Source organism: Atractosteus spatula, chromosome 19, assembly GCF_055471065.1.
Source record: "Atractosteus spatula isolate fAtrSpa1 chromosome 19, fAtrSpa1.hap1, whole genome shotgun sequence".
Taxonomy (NCBI): Eukaryota; Metazoa; Chordata; class Actinopteri; order Semionotiformes; family Lepisosteidae; genus Atractosteus; species Atractosteus spatula.
In genome coordinates this window covers 15,122,955-15,142,387 of record NC_142724.1, presented here as the reverse complement: position 1 = coordinate 15,142,387, position 19,433 = coordinate 15,122,955, and the positions used below count along the sequence as shown (strand labels likewise).

At 41.8% G+C, this 19,433-nt stretch overlaps 1 protein-coding gene across 1 annotated transcript; it reads right to left on the bottom strand.

Moving 5' to 3' along the window:
• Positions 1-274: 274 nt before the first annotated feature.
• znf341 (zinc finger protein 341) lies at positions 275-19,193 on the bottom strand. The gene is made up of 15 exons (XM_088937291.1): positions 19,148-19,193; positions 18,022-18,132; positions 17,309-17,499; positions 14,310-14,459; positions 13,408-13,647; positions 12,181-12,370; positions 11,674-11,767; positions 10,960-11,168; positions 10,013-10,197; positions 9,260-9,468; positions 8,563-8,659; positions 7,570-7,702; positions 7,053-7,164; positions 4,029-4,099; positions 275-1,460 (listed from the first exon to the last, which is right to left on the bottom strand). The coding sequence occupies exons 1-15, from the start codon at positions 19,176-19,178 to the stop codon at positions 910-912; spliced, it is 2,574 nt and encodes an 857-aa protein (XP_088793417.1). The 5' UTR covers positions 19,179-19,193; the 3' UTR covers positions 275-909.
• Between the last annotated feature and the right edge of the window lie 240 nt (positions 19,194-19,433).

Below are 19,433 nucleotides of genomic sequence, written 5' to 3'. Positions count from 1 at the left end.
TGTGAGTTGCAGGGTGATATGGCTGCTAGCGATACAATATCACACTTGCAATAAACACTCTTTTGGTTTAATTAAGAAAACGAAAAAATATTTGCAGAACTGTTAAAAAAAAATGGTGACAAAAAACTCAGAACAGAGCTGTCTTTTTCTGAAATACAGTTTATGTAAAACGTTTAGATACTTAGCATGTCTTGCAATCACAGAGGTTGCCTGACTGAGTAAGATCTAACAAGGTATTATTAATAAAGGTACAAATAAATGCATGAAGGCAATCTTCAATCAATGTGATTTTAATTTTTGACCAAAGAAGAAACTGAAGTGCATTCTTTCTCAATCAAGTCTCATTGTCACAATGTGAAAACTTTGAAAATTGCAGTTAATCTTTTTTTTTCAATCGCAGCTCTGCATCTCTTAGCAGCAACAACCCTTAATTTTGAGAAATGAAATTATCAGATGTCAAAATTAAAAGTGTAAAAACATTTTTTTTTAAAACTGGAATCTTATAAATAATGTGTATGGCATTTTAACTGCAGTATTATACTGCTTTTGATGAATGCTCTATTTCTTATGTACAAAAAGTATACCTGTAAATTTGGCCAAACCATAACGTTTTAATGTAAAACATCCTGGAAAATCCTTAAGTACCAAATGCCCTTTTGGACTAACTGATACTCTGATCTGTATTTGTAACCTGAGCCCTGATGCAACCATTTCTTATGAAGCATACACATACTTTAGGGTATACTTTGGTCCTTTGGAACGTAACAGGTTGATTTTTTAGTCCATCAAGGATCCCAATCTCCTTTCCAGCTCTCCGCTGGAGCACTAAGCCGGAGTTATGATCTCTTGTTCTTCAGTGGAACCCACAGACCAGTGCTGCCCCATCGGTGATCGGCAGTGTCCACACATTCAGTCCACCGTCTCTATGAACACGGGCACTGTCAGCAGTGTGGCGTCGGCACCAGCCTGGAGCTGGGTCAGGTCTGTAGTGCTCTGCATGGCTTCCGAATTCTCGCCTGTGGCAATTCCAGACTCCTCCTCCTCATCCTCCCCCTGCCCCGCTCCTCTGCCTCCCTTCTCCCCCACAACGATGGACAGCACAGACCGCGGTGCCTGCAGCCTCCCTTCCCCCTCCTCCGTGTGGCCAACTGTCTCCTTCCTGTCGTGCCCGCCCTCCGATCCGGGAAGCCCGGCCTCCCCGCTGCCCTTGGCATTGCCCCCAGCCTTCCTGGAGCGTGGCGGCTTCTTCTTGGGGCCCCCCTTGGTGTCCACGCTCTCCCCTGCAGCCCCACCGGCCTGTGGGCACTTGTGGTCCCTGTAGTACTTGTGCCTGGTGAAGCCCTTGCTGCAGGTGGGGCAGCGGAAGCGATAGTTGTCCGTGTGCGACCGCTGGTGCTCCAGCATGTGAGCCCGCCGGCTGAAAGCCTTCTGACAGTACTGGCACTTGTAGGGCTTGATTCCTGAAACACCAGAAAACAAACCCATCACAGTGTCATCTTCCTGAAGTCGCCCAGGATTCTTATCAGTATTACAAAAAGACCGGGATCAAAAGCTTTAATACAAGTGGAGCATTGAGGGGTACTGGAATCAAGATCCAATTTCAAATGAACTCAGAAATGCTTTATGTCCATCCCTGATCAGGATGTAAAAAGAATAAGGTAACATTTTGCACTCTAGTCTTTACAATGTTTAAGTAGTAATATTCAAACTCTATGAATCCCTAAATGACAACAGGCTTCACTTGCGAAATACTGTTTCTTCCCCACAGGAGAGGAATGATCTTCCTGTTGTTACCAAATGTGTCATTCTGGATAGATGGACCTATTATATACTGCCAACTTGTTCTATATTTTTATATATATAATTATATATAATTTTTATATTTTTAATTCAGAAGAAGAAAAGAACTCAGAACAGAAGGGAATACCTACATGTTTCTTATGACTGTCTCTTACATTCTAGGAAGAAAATTTAAGTCAATAATAACTTATTTATAATACGCCTTTTCAAACCCATAGACGGTGAAGGATTAGGAGTTTCCAAAACCAGGTTTGTATCATCTAAAATACAATGACTATCAAAAGTATCCACCCCCCTTCGACTCTTTCATATTTCATTGTGCTACAATATGGAATCATAATGTATTTGTTGTTTTTTTTTACAATGATTGACACAAAGCCTTCTATAATGTTAAAGTGAAAACAAAATTCTACAGATCCTTCTAAATTAACTAGAAATATAAAGCAGAAAATAACTGACTGCCTAAGTATTCACGCACTTTGCTATGACACACCTTAATAGCTCTGGTGAAAGCACTTGTCTTTAATTTTTGTGATTTATGTGACTTTAAGAAGTCACATAATTTGTTGGAGTCCAACCATGTACAATGGAGGAGCTTCACATGAGTTCTGTTAATACACACATCCTTGGGAGGTCCCACAGCCAATTAGTACAACAACCCAACACAAACTCACAAACTATATCCAGAAGACAAAGGAACATTCAAAGCAAAACTGAAATTGAATTTTATTGAAAAGCACCATCAGAGGAAGGGAATAAGAAAATTAAAAAACACTCAATATCCCCCAAAGCACAGTAATGTCAATTATAAAGAAATAGAGAATATATGTTATAACTTTGAATCTGTGCGGAACAGGGCGTCCGCAAACATTGAGTATCTGGGTCAAAAGGGCCCTAGTCAGGGAGACCACCAAGAAATCTATGACAACCCTAAAGGATTTACAGTCTTCCAAAATTGTCCAGGATCTTCACAAATCTGGGCTTTGTTAAAGAGTGGTATAATAAAAGCCATTGTTGAAAAAAACTCACATCAAAACTCAACTATTGTTTTGCCCAAAGGCAATGGGAGACTCTGAAGCCAAGTGGAATAAGATTCTATGGTCTGATGACCTTTTGGCCTGAACATTATGTTCAGAACATTCACGCTATGTTTGGTGCAAGCACCATCCTGAGAACACCATCCTTACTGTGAAGCGTGGTGGTGCTATGGGGATACTTTGCTGTGTACAGGCCAGAAAGACATGTTAAGATATTCAGCAAAGTACAGAATTACAGTACTGGAGGACAACCTGGTGCAGTCTGCAAGAGACCTGGACTTGGGAGAAGATTCATCTTCCAGCAGGACAATGACCCAAAACATTCAGCCAAAACCTCAAGTCAATATGCTGGAATGGCCCAGTCAAAGCATCAATCCAAGTGAGAATCTGTGGCAGAAGTTTAAAATTGCTGTAAACCAACAGTACGCATTCTTCTTGAGGGCCCTTGAGAAACTTTGCAAAGAAAAACAGATATCCGGAGTTGGTACAGACTTATCCAAGAATATTCATAGCTGTAATTTATGCCTTTAACAAATACTGACTTGAGTGATGTGAATATTTCTGATTTCTATTTATATTTTAAGAGGAAATGTAGAAGTTTGTTTTTAACTTTTAGAGTATTTTTGGCAAAAAAACCCAGATTAAATTAATTATGATATTGTAACACAATAAAATGTGAAAATGTCCCAAAGGGGTGAATATTTTTGACAGCCACTCTATTATACTCAAAGGTCTTAACCTGTAACATTCAAACCTGTAACATTCAAACCTCAAACCAACCACATATACACAATAATACACACAAAACACAATAAGTCTAACACACAGAGGAAGCCAGTCTCTTTGTTTTGCCCGATAGTCCTGCAGATTGTGTGCTGTGTGTACAGATGGCTTCACCCTCCAGTAGATACCATAGGCACATACTGCAGAATGGAGATGTAAGAAAGAATAAAGAGAAGAACCAGACAGCCTGTTCTGAGATTGCACGTCATGGAATGCATGATTCAGGCAGCCTCAAGGCCCCTTTGTCATCGACTTTCTGTGTGAAGTGGTGAACACAGATCAGGTTTGTCCTACTGAGCTTTCTTCGGAAACTTGTTCTCTCTTCTATGCCCTGCAGGTAGAATCCCTGTCTCTGTTCAAACCCTTTTCAAGCCTGTGAAGCACATTCCTCACTAAATCTTCACTTACCAGAGTGGGACAATATGTGTGCCTTCAGCTTGTCCGGCCTGTTAAACTCTTTTGCGCAACCAGCATGGGTCCTGCAAGGCGAAGCATTTCACAAAGGTGAGAAAATGTATTCTTTATTTAAAAAGCTAGTGTTCGGTCAATAAAATTTAGGCCTTTGACTTCTCACTATACATTATGATATGGAGGAAAAAAATTCAGACGCTCAACAGCATTTCTAAAGAATGTCTAATGCAGAGGCTCCCAACCTATTACAGCTTGCGGCCCACATGACAGACCATAAAAACTTCCATGGCCCATAGAAGGACCAGGCCGTTCTCACCGTTTTGAAACAGACTAACTCCATATCTCACCTGTAGCCTAACTGACACAGATAATCAGAGAAAATACCATATACAAGCTGCAAACATGGCTTTACAAAGACCTTTTATTGATTACAGAAGGAGTCCAGTCAGCACCTCACAAAAAATAAATAAAATAAATAAAAATAAAAATATACTGTAAAAACTAAGACTCTAGTACAGCTCTTTCTTTATTATGATTTATTATGCAATTAATGTTAGCCTTGTCCAAAACAAAACTGAACGGTTGGAATCAAAACGAACAGAATATTTTTACACAAGTGCGGGGCAGCCTTCTGTGCCAATGAACTTATGAAGACGTTGAGAAACAAAAATATGCACAATTACTATCAGAACCTTTACCGTACCTCAGTGTGCAAAAGAAGCTGAATATGATCACTACCCTTTTCTTCACATAGCACTCGGAATAAGTGGGACTATACAGGTCTGCTCTTTATGAAGTTGACTATTTTAAGTGCCTCATCCGAAACACTCTTAAGATCTGCTGACATTTTTTTGGCAGCCAACGTCCCTATGTAAACTGCAGTGTACAGATGTCACAAGCAGTGCAATAGCTTTCACACACGTAACGACCCCGCTGTGTTGCCCCGTCATTGCTCGGGCTCCATCAATACTCACTCCCACACATTTTAACCATTCTATCCCATTTGACACAATAAATGCATTCAAAACATCAAAAATGGCTATGGAGGCTGAATGTGTAGGTAAAGGCTTACAGAAGAGAAAGTCTTCGTGTACTTCCCCATTATGTTCATATCTAACATACGCAAAGAGATTGGAAAGGTTTGCAATAGCCGTAGATTTGTCCAGTTGCTCTCGCACTCTTTGTAACAGCTGCTGAGTTACATTATGTGCCATCTCATTAATTCAACAACAGTGTTGTCTGAAAGTGATATTAGACTTAGCAGCTTGCGGGGCTTCTCTCCTAACATGACACCAACCATCTCTTTTGCAGCAGGCAAAAATAAATTCTCCCCAATTGTATGAGGCTTTCTAGCCTTTGCTATAACCTGCACTTTTTTTTCTTGCTCTGGTATTCTCTAAGTCTGTTTTAAAAAAACTCAATAGGCTTGGACACATACTCGTTTTGTTTTGTCTCCAGGCGTCGAGGTAATTTGTTTGGCCTCATTTGGTAACACACAACACCACAACACACTGCGGGAGTGGCTTGTTCTCAGTTCCCATGCACGTAATGCCCAGAGCCAGGTACTCACTGCTGTATTTTCTCTTTTTTAGTTTGGGTTTGGGTTTGTGGTTATCGGTATGAGACACTGAAGTGGTTTCTTTACTTGTAGATGGGTCTTCCTCTGTGTCTTTCCTCGTAAGAGAACCAAACGCAAGCCACTTATCCATGGTATGAAGGGTAATTAGGCAGTCATACTACATTCAGCATTAGCTTTCTTGTCATGTTACATACAGTATAATGGCGCTAAATGTCACGTTGGTCACGCAGCAGCCAATCAGCGAGTTTTGCTAAAAACTGATGTGTTATATTTTACCAAACTATTTAAAAATACACTACCATAATATAAATATTTATATTATATATATTATGTTATATATTTACGACTCTTTTACAATTACAACAATCATTTGTTGCCGTGGCCCAGATTGAAAACCACTGGTCTTATGGTTTCAAATGTTGCTCCACCATGACAGAGCTAGGGGTGCCAAGCTTGAGGGATCCACCATGTGTAGCTGATAAACAAAGGCAGTGATGCAAAGCAATTAACTAGACAGGAGTATCCGTTGAGGTTCACATCAGCTGTCATCAAGACAACACTCTTACAGCATTCCACGCCAGCCTTAAACTTAAAGAATGTGGATAAATAAAATAGCAGAAAGGTTAGATTCTCCTATGGTTTTTCCATCCAGAAACCTGCAAAGTACTTACATTACGCCACTCAATCTGGCAGCACACATACTATTTCTGTAGTAGACACCCTATACTGGGCATATATAAAGCAGTATGATGCCATACTAATTTTATCACTTTGCGACACCATCACAAGCCACCCTGGAGCCTCAAGCAGTTCCAGTCGGACGTGCTTATGAGCCAGAAGAGCACAAAGCAGTGTTGGAGCCGGCCCCCTGATATATGCTATTTTATTTTATTAATTAATCTTATCTCATCTTCTTTAAAAAAAACATGTTGTTATTGTGTACAATAACGTGTTATACTGTACATGTGCAATAGAGTGATGTGCAATGTTTTTCGTATTTTTTGTAATAAAATAATGTGCAATGTTTTTCTTTTCTTCTTTTTTTGTTAACATTCTATTTAAATGTACAGGAGTGCTGGGTGTCCATAAAAAAATTCCCTCAGGGGACAATAAAATCTTATCTTAAACAAGACACAACAAGAAAACAAGAACCAAATATTTCTCTCACCCCATACAAAATACCTCCACCTACCTCCCAGTGGTAACTTCCTGGGAGTAAAAAGTACCCTGGGCCATTTCTAGGTTTCAACCTTAGGCCCCCAAAAAAACAAACCACTAGAATGCAGCCCCTGTGCAACAAGGGTGTCTACTCCCAGCCCCCACTGACACCTTGGATCCCACCAGTGGGAAGCCCATGTAAATAATACCTGGAGAGGCCTAGATCTGATGCCTCCTGTTTCAAAGTAGTTATGGGTTTATCACGTGGTTTCTCGCCGGCTCACCTGAAGGGACACTTGTACTTCTTGAAGGGCTCATGGATGAGCATGTGCCTCTTCACTTTGTCCTTGCGGTTGAATGTGGCATCACACACAGTACACTTGTAGGGCTTCTCACCTGCCAGCCGAAAACAGAGAAGGTTCCTTTTGTGGTCTCAATACCGGCCACTACCAGACAAGCCTGCGGCTCGGGCTCGCACTTAGCAGGCTTAAAATCAGACAGACACAAAACTCCAGCACGAATGATAAAACTACTTTGGATTGAGTCAAGTCTTAGAAAGCATGTGACATTTTCTGCTTTTAATTAGATCATCTTGGAGATGTTAGAGTTTGGAAAATTCAGATATTTAACTGTTGTTGTCTGGTATCTTTTTTGTTAAGTGCCTTGGGGATATTACAAGACAGATGTTATAGAAATAAAACGCATTACTTATTATGCAAACACTGTGTAACAGCACAAAGCACTGCACGATAAAACCTGTACTCCAGTGAGTCTCTGCAGTTCTGCAGGTGCAGTTCTCACCTGAGTGGATGCGGGCGTGCAGTTTAAGATAGTGCTCCGTCTTGAAGAACTTCTTGCAGATCTGACACTTAAATTTACCCCCCACGCCGTGAGTGGGAAGGTGTCGACGGAAGTACCTCTCACAGGGGAACACCTGGGACACACAACAGAAAAACACGAATTATCCCCTGCGAGAGGCTGTAGGTCAGAGTACAGCCTAGGTCACATGTGTAACAGAGCACCGTGAAGTCACTGCAAATTTGTGCTGAAGCACAGAGATGTACAGAGCTGAGAAGAACTGTGTCAACCCCTGGTACAATTATGGTAATGACACTTTCCTACCTTTGCTAGAAAGTTGGCTCATTGAAGCTGAAAGTCAGTCACGGAGAAAGACAATGATTATAAACATACAATCAGATCTACAGCAGAATGGCTGCAGCAGAAGAAACTCTGTGTTACAATGGCCAAGTCAAAGTCCAGATCTAAACCCCAATGAAATGCTGTGGCAGGATCTGAAGTGAGCAGTCCATGCAAGAGAGCCCTCAGATGCCCCAGAGCTGAAGGTGTTCTGGAAGGGATAATAGGTGAAAATGTCTCTAAACCGATGTCAAGACCGATCAGTGGTTAAAGAGAACATTTATAGTTGCAGTCACTGCTGCTCAAAGGGGTTCCAGTTACAGAATCTAAAGGTTCACATACTTTGTTACATGTGGATACTGAATGTTGCACTCATTTGAGAATAAATAAATCTTATGTTTTATGTTATTTGTTTCATTAGGCTAATATTATCTATTAGTAGGTCTTATATTAAGATCTAATAACATTTTAGGTTTCCAATGTGAAATCCTAAGGGGTTTATATACTTTTTATCAGCATTGTATTTCCTGCTTCACTAGAAAGACAATGTCTTTTGTATGCAAATACAACATCAGTCATTCAAATACACCTGCTGACAATGTTCGCCTTACATGCAGCCCTTACATGTCTGGCATCTTTCTCTGGAATTGGTTTTACCTTTTGGCAGTGAGGACATGGGAAATTGTGGGATGCAGTTTGGAGGTGCTGTTCCAGAGCTTCCTGTGTTGAGTACCTGCTCTGGCACTTTGGGCACCTAAAGGTGAAACAGTTAGCAAACAACATCGTTATTTTACAAAGAAAAAATAAATTAAAAATGAATGATTTCAGCATATCACTCCTTCACAGATTAGAATACATGTGCTTGCAGATACTTTGGAAAGGTTCCTATGTATTAAATATCTGATATAATCCAGGTATTTTCATAATTTGGAGGGAGCCAAATTATGAAAGCTACTAAAGCAGCCTCAACAATGCATATGTAAGACCAGACGATCACTTGTGATCTCTGGATTTTGCTGTTTCTTACATTTCCAATGGGGGAGCTGCATCACTGTGCACTGGCTGGAAAGGCAGGGTGTAAAGGTTAATTCCACGCTGAAAAGTATAAAGAAGAAAAACGACATTTCGTCTGTTGAGCCTTCTTCAGGTGTTTTGCCAGTTTTCGGCATGGAATTAATTTACTTTACTTATTCCGTTCTTGCATTTTGTCATGTAATTAAAAAGCTGTCCACAGAAAGCAGTGCCACCAGGTCCCCTGTCAATTATTTACCAGCAATCAATGAGAGGGAGACCACTGCTCCTGTGGTGTTATATAGTGCTGTGATCAGCAGACCCCAGGCGCGGGCGAGCTGACCTGTAGAAGCTGGGCTCCTTGCGAGGGCTCTGCTGCTGGCAGAGGTTGTGTGAGTACTGGTGCACACCCAGCTCGAACAGCGAGGGGAAGACCTTGCTGCACAGGTGGCAGCGGTAGGTGAGCTGCTCCTGGTGTGTGCGAATGTGCTCCAGGAAGAGGTCCAGCTTTTGGAAGGTCAGAGAGCAGGACTTCACCACACACTTGTACACCTGTAGAAGAGGCAGGCGGTGACCTCAGGAAGTGAAACACTCGCCCAGCAAGGGAGCTGACCCTGTGAACAGGTTTCAGACTGTCCCAATTTCACAAACACGCCACAGACATCAAGAAATACGCCTTCCACAGTGATGATCCTGTTGTGACATTTTTGTTTTTGGGGGGGAAAGGAGAATTTAGAAAAACTCACAGAACGAAGACTTAGAAATAACTCCCAGGCCTCGAATGAAATCAAATTATTATTTCTTTAGGAAAAGGGCAATAGTTGAATGGTACATGGGGTTTAAGCGATCATGATATTATAAGCCTGTTCTGTGAAATCTCAGAAATTTAATTCCTCTATTTCTTCAATAAATAATCACCCTACCATTTCTGTTTCATTTCTTTGTAAAGTATGGAACAACTGGCACAGACTAGGAGCAAACAGTGATACAACTATATACTGTTCTGAAAGCCAGACCATGATATTCCACTGTGTTATTCTATACTGTAGGTAGCTGCTTTAGTACATCAGTCCCAGGCCTGTAGGTGCTGACTTACCTGTTCATTCTTGTGCTGAGTCATGTGAGATTTCAGCTGGAAGTAGGTGCTGAACTTGCTGGCGCAGAACTGGCACTGATAGGAGCTGTCGATGAGCACGATTTGCTTGCTCTGCACCTTTCCGGTTTTACCGGACTGGCCGTCCGTCTCCATATGAGGGTCGCTGTCCCTCTCCTCTGTCTCCCCTACAACATCCAACAGACACCAGTTGATATGACATTTTGATTTGATATGTTGCCCTGTCATGCTAAATAAGACTTTGCACTGTGCTTTTTAAGAGAATTGTAGACCTGGATGCACTGCTTGAGAAAAAAGCTGTAAGAAATGTGACATACTGATGAAGGGCCTTTTGATGATATCACCTGTTTATACCTGTATACCTGTTCTATTAGAAATAAAAAATGGAACAATACAAAATATGTTCTTGGTAAGTTAGGTAATGCTATTATGTATCTTTGAATTACTGGGCATCGAACTGGAATTGCCTTTTGTTTTCTTGATGGCTTGGCTGACAGTGCTGCACGGGCAGCATGAGAAGGGCACCCGCCCACCTGTCACACAAGACTCAGAACTGACAGGAGGACTGGAGCTTCTCATACCTAACGTCAACCATCACTGTAACCCTGCAGGCACCATGGAAGTCACAGGAGATGCTGTTATTCCAAGAGCTGAGAGAACCCTGGCTGATTGATCCCACCCCAACTCCTGGCGCCATCCTGCCAACTGTGTGCCACCACTGACCTCACCCAGGCTGAAACCCATAACATCTGGATCATAAAGCTTAGCCTGATCTCAGAACAACAGCTTTTAACAGCCGACCCACTCGGAAGCCTGCAAGTGTGATTTTGACCAGCGAAGTGACTCTGGCAGATAAGAATGTGAGGAACATATCGGAGGCTGGAAGAACGGTTGGCTGTGCCTTGCGCAGAGCTATGGCTGGTCTGTACCTGGGTGGCGCTCCTCCTCCTCGCCAGCCTGCTCTGTGCCCTCGTCAGTGCTCACTGGCACCACCTTGATGGTGATGGGCAGACGGGACACTGTGGTGCCCATGCCCGCGGGCCACACTTTGTGCGTCTGCATGTGCTTCTTGACGTTGGACTTCTGTGCAAAGGCACGACCGCACACGATGCACTGGAAGGGTTTCTCTCCTGTGTGGCTGATCAAAGACAGACCACATCAGCCCCCCCCAACTCTATCTGGACAGAATTTCTCTAGTTTTATTTTCACAGCAGACAATCTGCCCACTCCAGGGTGGATGAATTATAAGGGTAAACCTGGCCCATGCACTTGAGTACAAAAATAAGCTTGAGAGACAATGTTCATACAGGAATTTTATCCAGATCACAAGGACAGAAAAGATCAGCAATGATGAAGGTGGCAAGAAACAAGATCATATCAAGCAATAGGCTCCATTTTAGTCAAAAACTATATTTCGTAAGTAGCTGAATATATTGGCTAATGTCTTTAAATACGTTTATGGCTTTTTATAGCTTACTCATATTATTCCTATTAGTTTTCTATTTCCCTATTAACCCAATTCTGCCCTTATATACAGTATCAACCACATAAATAAAATGTCACTATCAGGAACCCACCTCTGTTAAAACCACGTTATTTCTGAACCAGAATACCTGATCAGTGCCTGTTTTTCTGGGCATTACCTGCGGATATGTTGCTGCAGATCAAAGTTCTTGGTGAAAGTCTTCTCACAGAAATTACATTTCAGCTTTTGGGCTTTGCCTTTCATGGGACCGCCTAAAAAAACAATTCCAGATTTCCTTTAGCCTCAAACCAAAGAGAATGCCAGAGGATTAAATTCAAGGTTTCTAAATTCTCAAAAGTATTAATAAAGTACACCTAAGGCATAACTTCCAAGTTCAGCAATACACTAGCAAAGACTTTCTTTATTCTAAAAGTCAGCCATCTGGGTTTGGGACAGAACTACCCAGCCAAGGTGAAACTCAAACTCTGGGACATATTAAGGCAAGGCTGGACAAGGGTATTTGAATGCTTTTCTAGTAGAAACCCAATACGACAGACAGGCCAAATGCTCATCTCTCCTTCTTTCTATCCCAGTCAGATTTCTCCCCTGCTGATAAAATTGTGCAGTTTGCTGGATTTTTAAACAGGAGCTATGATTTTAAATTTGAGAAGTTTTGTCACTCTACCTTCTGGTCCTTCGATGCTGTTTCTGGGCCGCCGTGCCTTTGCGGTTTGGTCAAAGCTGCCTAGCTCCGCTGGGCTGCTGTTGTTCAGGGAGTTGGTGATGCTACTGGTCTTCGTCTTCAATCCTTGTTTTCCAGGACTGTAGACCGGGGGTGTGGTAAACGCCTGGCTCTCCACACACTGGCTGGACACCTATAAGCATTTACCAGGAATTAAAGCCAGGAACTTCATGTTAAAAGTTCCCCAAACTATTTATTTATAAGCAAATTAACTGTCAAATTCTCTTTTTTTTTCTTTTTGAAGTTAGGACCTGCTGTATGAATAGACACACTGTAACAGTCTTGTACTGATATTGGCTCAATTGTGACAAAATTCTACCACTGCTTTCAGCGGAACTGCTTCACGTTTACAGAAGAGGAGAATAAGTAAGTCCTCACTTACAACAGCACCCATGAGGGAATTGCTGCCTGTGAATTAACTGAGGGATCCCAGTGTCTCAAGAGAACTGGCAAACATCCAGTGTACCTCAGACCAAGGCCACACAAGGCCTACTGGTTCGATAACAAACTGGTGAATAACATTTAGATACAGGGGGTGCCCACTTTATGTCATTGACTTTTTGTGACTGTGGGATGTAAAACTTCCTCCACTTTAAGTCCAAAGGACATAAACATCACCCTAAAAAGGGAGTCTAATGCGTAAAAAAGGCAAATGTCAAGTAAAATCATTGCAAAACATTATTACTGTATTATTTTGTAACTGTTTTTGTTTGAGATGTAATTTTCTGTACATCCTTTGAACGCAAAGCGCCCTAATAGAGTGGTTCAAAGAAACATCGAGAAGCACCAGCACACTACATTGATAAAGAAGTTTAAATAAGTCATTTTACTCTCTACAGCATTAGATTTCCCTAATTATCACATGCACTGTATTTCATGTAACTTAAATGTAGAATTGTATTGTACATATAAGTTGAATTTAAATTATTTTGCTGTGTTGCTTTCACCTTTGTGTGTACGTGAAGCTACAAGTAAAAATTCTTTAAAAATTAAGGTTGATTTGCTTAATGTACCTGTTTTAATGTCCTTAATGGGGCCTGTAAACAGGAACCCCCTGTATTGTCACATTTCTGCTACTCTCTAAAAGGTGGTTGCAAAAACATGGGGAAAAAGGCGATACACTATAGTATGGTGTAAACAGTCTTGTAAGCAAAGAGAGAGGATCAGTACCTGCTGGAACTGCTGCAAGCCCAGTGTCTGAACTTCTGCACTTCCATTCCCTGCCAGAGGGGGCAATGTGCTGTACACTTGCACCACGGAGCTGCTGTTATTGGCCTGCACCTGTGAGGAGAGGGGCTGCGGGTGGCTGGGTGGTGGCGGATGTGGATGTGGATGCGGGTGCGGGTGCGGATGAGGAGGGGGCGGGGGATGCTGGAGATACGACGCGCCTGTATGCATGCTCAAATTGCTCTGCAAAAACAAGACCCAGACATACTCCGATCAACCTGTGGATAAAGATTTTACATCTGTGTTATGAAGTGCCTAGATCAGTATACTACCAATAATTAACAGGAATATGATAGGAAAATATAGTATTAATCCATCCATTATCGGGACGCTTCTTATTCCTGGTCAAGTAACCCTGAGCCACACTGGAAGCACAAGGCACAAGGTACATGTACAGCCTGCATGGATCGATCATAAGGTGTTGATCCCAAATGTCTATGGGAGGTGGGAGGAAACCAGAGCACAACTACTCGTCCAAAGAGAACATGCAAATGCTACACAGTTTCGCACAAATCCAGAACAGTTCCAATAAGATTCTACCTAAACTGATCCTGTTTTTTTATTTTTGTATGTTTCACAGTTCATAATAAGACGGAGAAATATTTGATTGCGAGTATGTCTCATTTAAAATTTTAAATATTTTTTTTTCTGAACTCCTGTATTAGTAGAAGAGATGGTATCCTCAAACAAGCATCTTGCCATAAAGCTAAGTTGAATTCTTCTGCAAGGCAAATCATTACAGATGACTCATGGCTTGCCCGTACATATGGTCTTCATTATCAGAAGGATGTTCTGTGGCTTGTTCCTATCCTGTGCCCCGCGGCTGCGCGGTTCTGCGGGCTCACCTGGATGGGCGGCTGCATGGCGCTCATGGGCTGGTCCATGGAGGTGAAGGAAGAGATAGCCGACATCAGGACGTCGTCGCTGACCAGCACGTTCCCCTGGACGAGGGTGTGAGTGAGTGGGGACTGGGGAACGGTGATGTAGGTGGACACCTGCAGCAGGCAAAAACACAAAGTGAAGATGCTTTCCAGTGCAGAAAGATAATAGAATAGATAATAGTGTAGAAACAGAAATATAGTTTGTGTAAATGTTTCTTAAAGCTAATAGAAAACTGGTTAGAAAACTGGGGTGTATGACACTTACACATCGATTATTAATCCACATAGTTAATTAGTACCACAACATATCTTAAGTGATTGCTGACCTGTAACAAGGCAGTAATTTACAACATAACAGAGAGTTAATGCTGTATCACTGACTGGATCTCAGTGGTTCATTATTGACTGTTCAAAGCTCTTACTAGCTTTTTAGAATTTGGTATCACCTCTGGAAAATGATTATAATTCCTTACACTTATACAGCGCTTTTCTGGACACTCCACTCGAAGTGCTTTACAGGTAATAGGGTCTCCACTTCACCACCACCAGTGTGCAGCCCCACCTGTATGATGCGACAGCAGCCAGAATACACCAGTATGCTCACCACACCAGCTCTCAGTGGGGAGGACAACAGAATGATGAAGCCAGTTCAGAAATGGGGATTATTAGGAGGCCATGACAGGTAAAGGCCAGGGGGAAATTTGACCAGAACACCGAAGACCATTACTCTTTTCGAGAAACACCCTGGGATTTCGGTTTTACGTCTCATTCGAAAGACAGCGCCTTTCTACAGTATTTAAGAAAACTAACTACCCTGGGTTAAGACTTCTGAGGATGAACAGACCATAGTTACAACAGCTCAGAATGTGCTCTTTACTGCAACACGAAAGGCAAGAACTGCACCCTTTCATCCTCAACCGCTGGCCTCCTGAAACACACACAAGTGCCCCATATTTATCTTTTATCCAAGCTGGATCTGATCCCACAAACTCCTGTCTAACCAGAGTCCAGAATGTTTCTTTGATAAAGAAATCCCCAGGCCAGATTGACCCACAGTCTCTCACACCACTCCCTCCCCATGCCACCATAACAGCTAAATGAACAGGCAACATGTTTAAATCATCATTATATTAAACAACTCCTACCTGAAATGGGAACACAAAGCAACATATTTTACTATAGAGAAGAACAGTATGCTGTGACATGTAGGGAATACGAAAATCAAACTCAAAATACTGACACAGAAATAAGAGAATAAGAGCAACATAAGTATTTACAAAAAGCACTAGAATACACTGCAGTCTATAAATGACATATCACAGCAGACAACAATACAATATGATGCAATTTAGGCAATAGACTGAATGTCACCTAGAGTAATATTTACTGCTACCACAGCAACGGCTGTAGCTGAAAACAGGATAAAATAATACTGCTCAATTCCTAAGTGCAGCAAATCACTATTGAAACATGCCAGACCTGGCAAGGATGTTTTATATCTGGTGGAATGTATAATCTATAAACAAGACAATAACTATACATCTAGAACTACATATAATAACAGTGATTTAACAGTAAGAAAACATTCTTAACTTAATACAATACAAAGGTATTGCCTTTTAACAACAACGTTCTGGTCAAATTATTCATAGGTATGGCATAAGCTTTAATTTCTATATTGATCACACACACGTTTGTGTTGTCATGCATCATGCATTAAACGAGCATGATCTGCCTTGTTACTCTGCTTACACAATGTTAAATCAATACTGTAACAAAATGTTTTACATCTGAACTCTGGCAAGACCAAAGTAACATTGACTGCCTCTCCTTATCAACTACACAAATGTGTCAACCTGAGTTTGGCTGCTGATGGTAATGGAATCAATCCAAGTACACAGTTGAAGATTCTTAGCGTCATGCATATAAAGCTCACATGCTCAGAGTTGAGAAGGCATCTTTTTTTCATCTTCAAAGCATTTCACATAGTGTCCTCCATAAGTATTGGGTTACTGAAGTTAAAATTGCTATTTTTGTTGTATAACTCCAGTTATATGAAACACAATTACAGAATGTCAACCTTTTATTTCTGAGTATTTCTGTGCTTATATGTTGCACTGTTTTAGAATAATAGCACTTTTTGTGTTCAAATGAGTTGAACTTGCAAGTCAGTAAGCACTTTCAAACCCTGTTTTATACTCTAGCTTTTAATTCTGTTTAATTTACTCTTTTAATTTGTGCATGCCTCTCTACTGTACAGTGCCTTGAGATGAAGCATCATGAAATGCACCATATTAAATAAAGGAATAGGCAAAGGTCCATTCCATGCTGAAAGGCAAGGAAAGAAACTGTTTCAGCTATGGAGCCTTCCTCAGGTGAAGACCTTTCAGCATGGAATTAACCCTTACCTGTTCTTTTGCAGCCTATACATGCTAACGTAGCTACCAACCTGAACTTCTTATATTAAATAAAGGTTGTTATTGTTTTTGAGATAACTATTACTTATTGTGGATTTATTATTTCTTTTTACTTAGTGGGTAACTGCTGCAGTAGAAAGAAAAAGACACTCATATGTAAAACTTGAGAAGCACTACTGTAAGATAAGCCTGTGAAAGTGCTATGGTATAACGTGCTCACATGAGATCTGTCCCTCATTATTAAGATGACCGATGACTTTTCTAGCCTAAAATCTCTCATGTATCAGTGTTTAAAAACATGTGCTCCATAGCCTAAAGCAATGTAAGTTACAAGTCCTGTTTCTAGAGATTAAGGGTGTTCTTGTCCTTAGTGCACTGATGTCAACAGTGTCATAAAAGGAAACTTTTCTGGGTTTCCTGCAGCCAAAGCCTTGAGTATCTCAAACATCCGCTGCTGAATATCCATGGTGTTCTTCCTCAGATGACAGAGAGAACGTTCGAAAAGGACTGGGTTTGTGAACGAGAAGGGAACTCTGCCTCCCCTACCTGTCTGCTGGTGGGGGTCTGTGGCACAGAGCTGATGGAGGGGACGGGGGTGTAGGAGTTGCTGGACGCCAGCGACACAGTGGCCAAGGAGGGGGTGCTGGCCTGGCACTGCTCACGCTTGTGCGTCATGAAAGCGGGCAGCGAGTTGAACTGCTTCTTGCACTTCCCGCACAGAAACACGTCCTCGTCATCTGCTGGCACACAGACAAACGCGTCAGGCCTAGGCTGGCACCAGGGCAAAGAACAGCCTAGTGCTGGGAGTCTGACTCCCAGGAGCTGGGTCCTCAAGCCTCTGTTTCTCATTTCATTTAGTGTGAACACAGCACTCGGACTTTGGGCGATTAAAGCAGAAATGCAAGCAGATGTTACAAAATCTCTTCTGTCAAAGGATTTACAATTTTATCAGGCAATTGTGACGATCAGAAAGCCCAGAGCCAAACAACAAGTATGTCACATCTTTGATAAATGCAAACTCAATTGACAGTTATTTTTCCTTTAACTTAAGAAATGATGTTTCGCATAAAAAATAGTTACCTGAAGGAGGCTCCACAGCCAAAATGTTGTTACTTCTTTTCCTTTCAACATGGAATAAACCTTTACCTGTTCCTTTGCAAAACTTTAGCCAGCCCTGAAAGGCACACTGGCAGCTGGTAAGGAGCTCTTATGAACACTGCCCCAGTGCTCTGGCCAGGGCACCCCAGCGCTGCACTCACCCATTGACTGTATGGCGGCAGTGCCAGAGACACTCTGACTGGTGTGATCCGGGACCCCCCCCTGCCCATCCAATAGTGACTGAACAGCCAGGACTGTCTGGTTGTCCATGCCTGTGGAAGAAGTTTGGAATATAACTGAGAAAAGAGCAGTAGCTTTCAAGGAGCAGGACACAGATTTACATTTTACAAGCTTGCTGTCCCTTAAATGTGTTTGTCTTGTATATTATTTAAGTATCTGTTCCGTCATTTTATATGGTATCGTAAAGTGTAGCATGTGCTCCAGGTGGGCTCTAATATCACACTGTGCCATGGTTTAACCAACTCTCTGATTTTATGCTTGGGGGAGATGAATATCAAGATGTCTTGAAAAACATTTCAATAAATATTAAAGCCTACAGAAAATTTCATGGCAAAAGTTAATGTGTTTGAATGAAAGAAACAGGCAAAACAATATTTTCTTAAGAACTCGAAATGCAATTCTAACCGATTTAAATTAGTCTCCGCAAAAATGTCCTTGGGTGGCATATGCTGAGCTTGTGAAGTTCCAGTAATACCTGGGAAACGAGGAAAAACACAAATCAAATTTCTTCCCTGCCGCATAATAAGACAGAAGGGAAAGTGCCCACAAGTCACTGGACCCATGGTCTGGCTTTAAAACTGCTATCTCCACACGGAATCCCTAGCGTGTTTTTTCTAAGGGGATGCTGCATCGATCTGCAGCAGCTTTTCCAACAACATGCCTGTCTCCTTCCTGCCATTTTCACAATCCCTCTCCAGCGGCTGTTGTTCCAGCATCACATACTCCCCCTTCTCCTACACGGATACCAAGAATTATCACACCCACATGAACGAAACCAGCGCACCGGAATACCACATTCGTTAAAACCTACACGAAGCTGCATGCTAATATAGTTTTTCCAGCGAAAGCGTCTTTCTTTTCGTTGCCATATCAGAGATACTGCAAAACTGTACTTTGCGCACTTTTCCGCCAGGTCTGCTGCGCAGGGACGCTGTCTGGTAGCCTGGAAACACGGGGGTTGCATAAAAGGAGCAAAGACGTTTCAAAAACGGCGTTTCCGCTATTGAAACAAAGGGGAACATCTGGTGTAAATAGTTTATAAATTACCTTCTAACGCTTCAAATATAGCCTGCGCCATCTTGTAGTACTGTATCAATTTGGCATGCCGGGAAATCAACGAAGGTACGAGTAATCTCATAACCACCAGGGGGCGGATGAAGTCCAACTTAAATTACAGTTTCCAAAGTCCGGGGCAGTTTTGCACAGAACAAGACGGTCCAGTCCTCGGGTTTAGCAGTTGCTCGGTATCTTAAGCTGAGATTTGTTAACAAGTTAAACAGCCACGAGTTGTAGTTCATGCATGCACTGTATCTGTGTACACATAATTTATTTA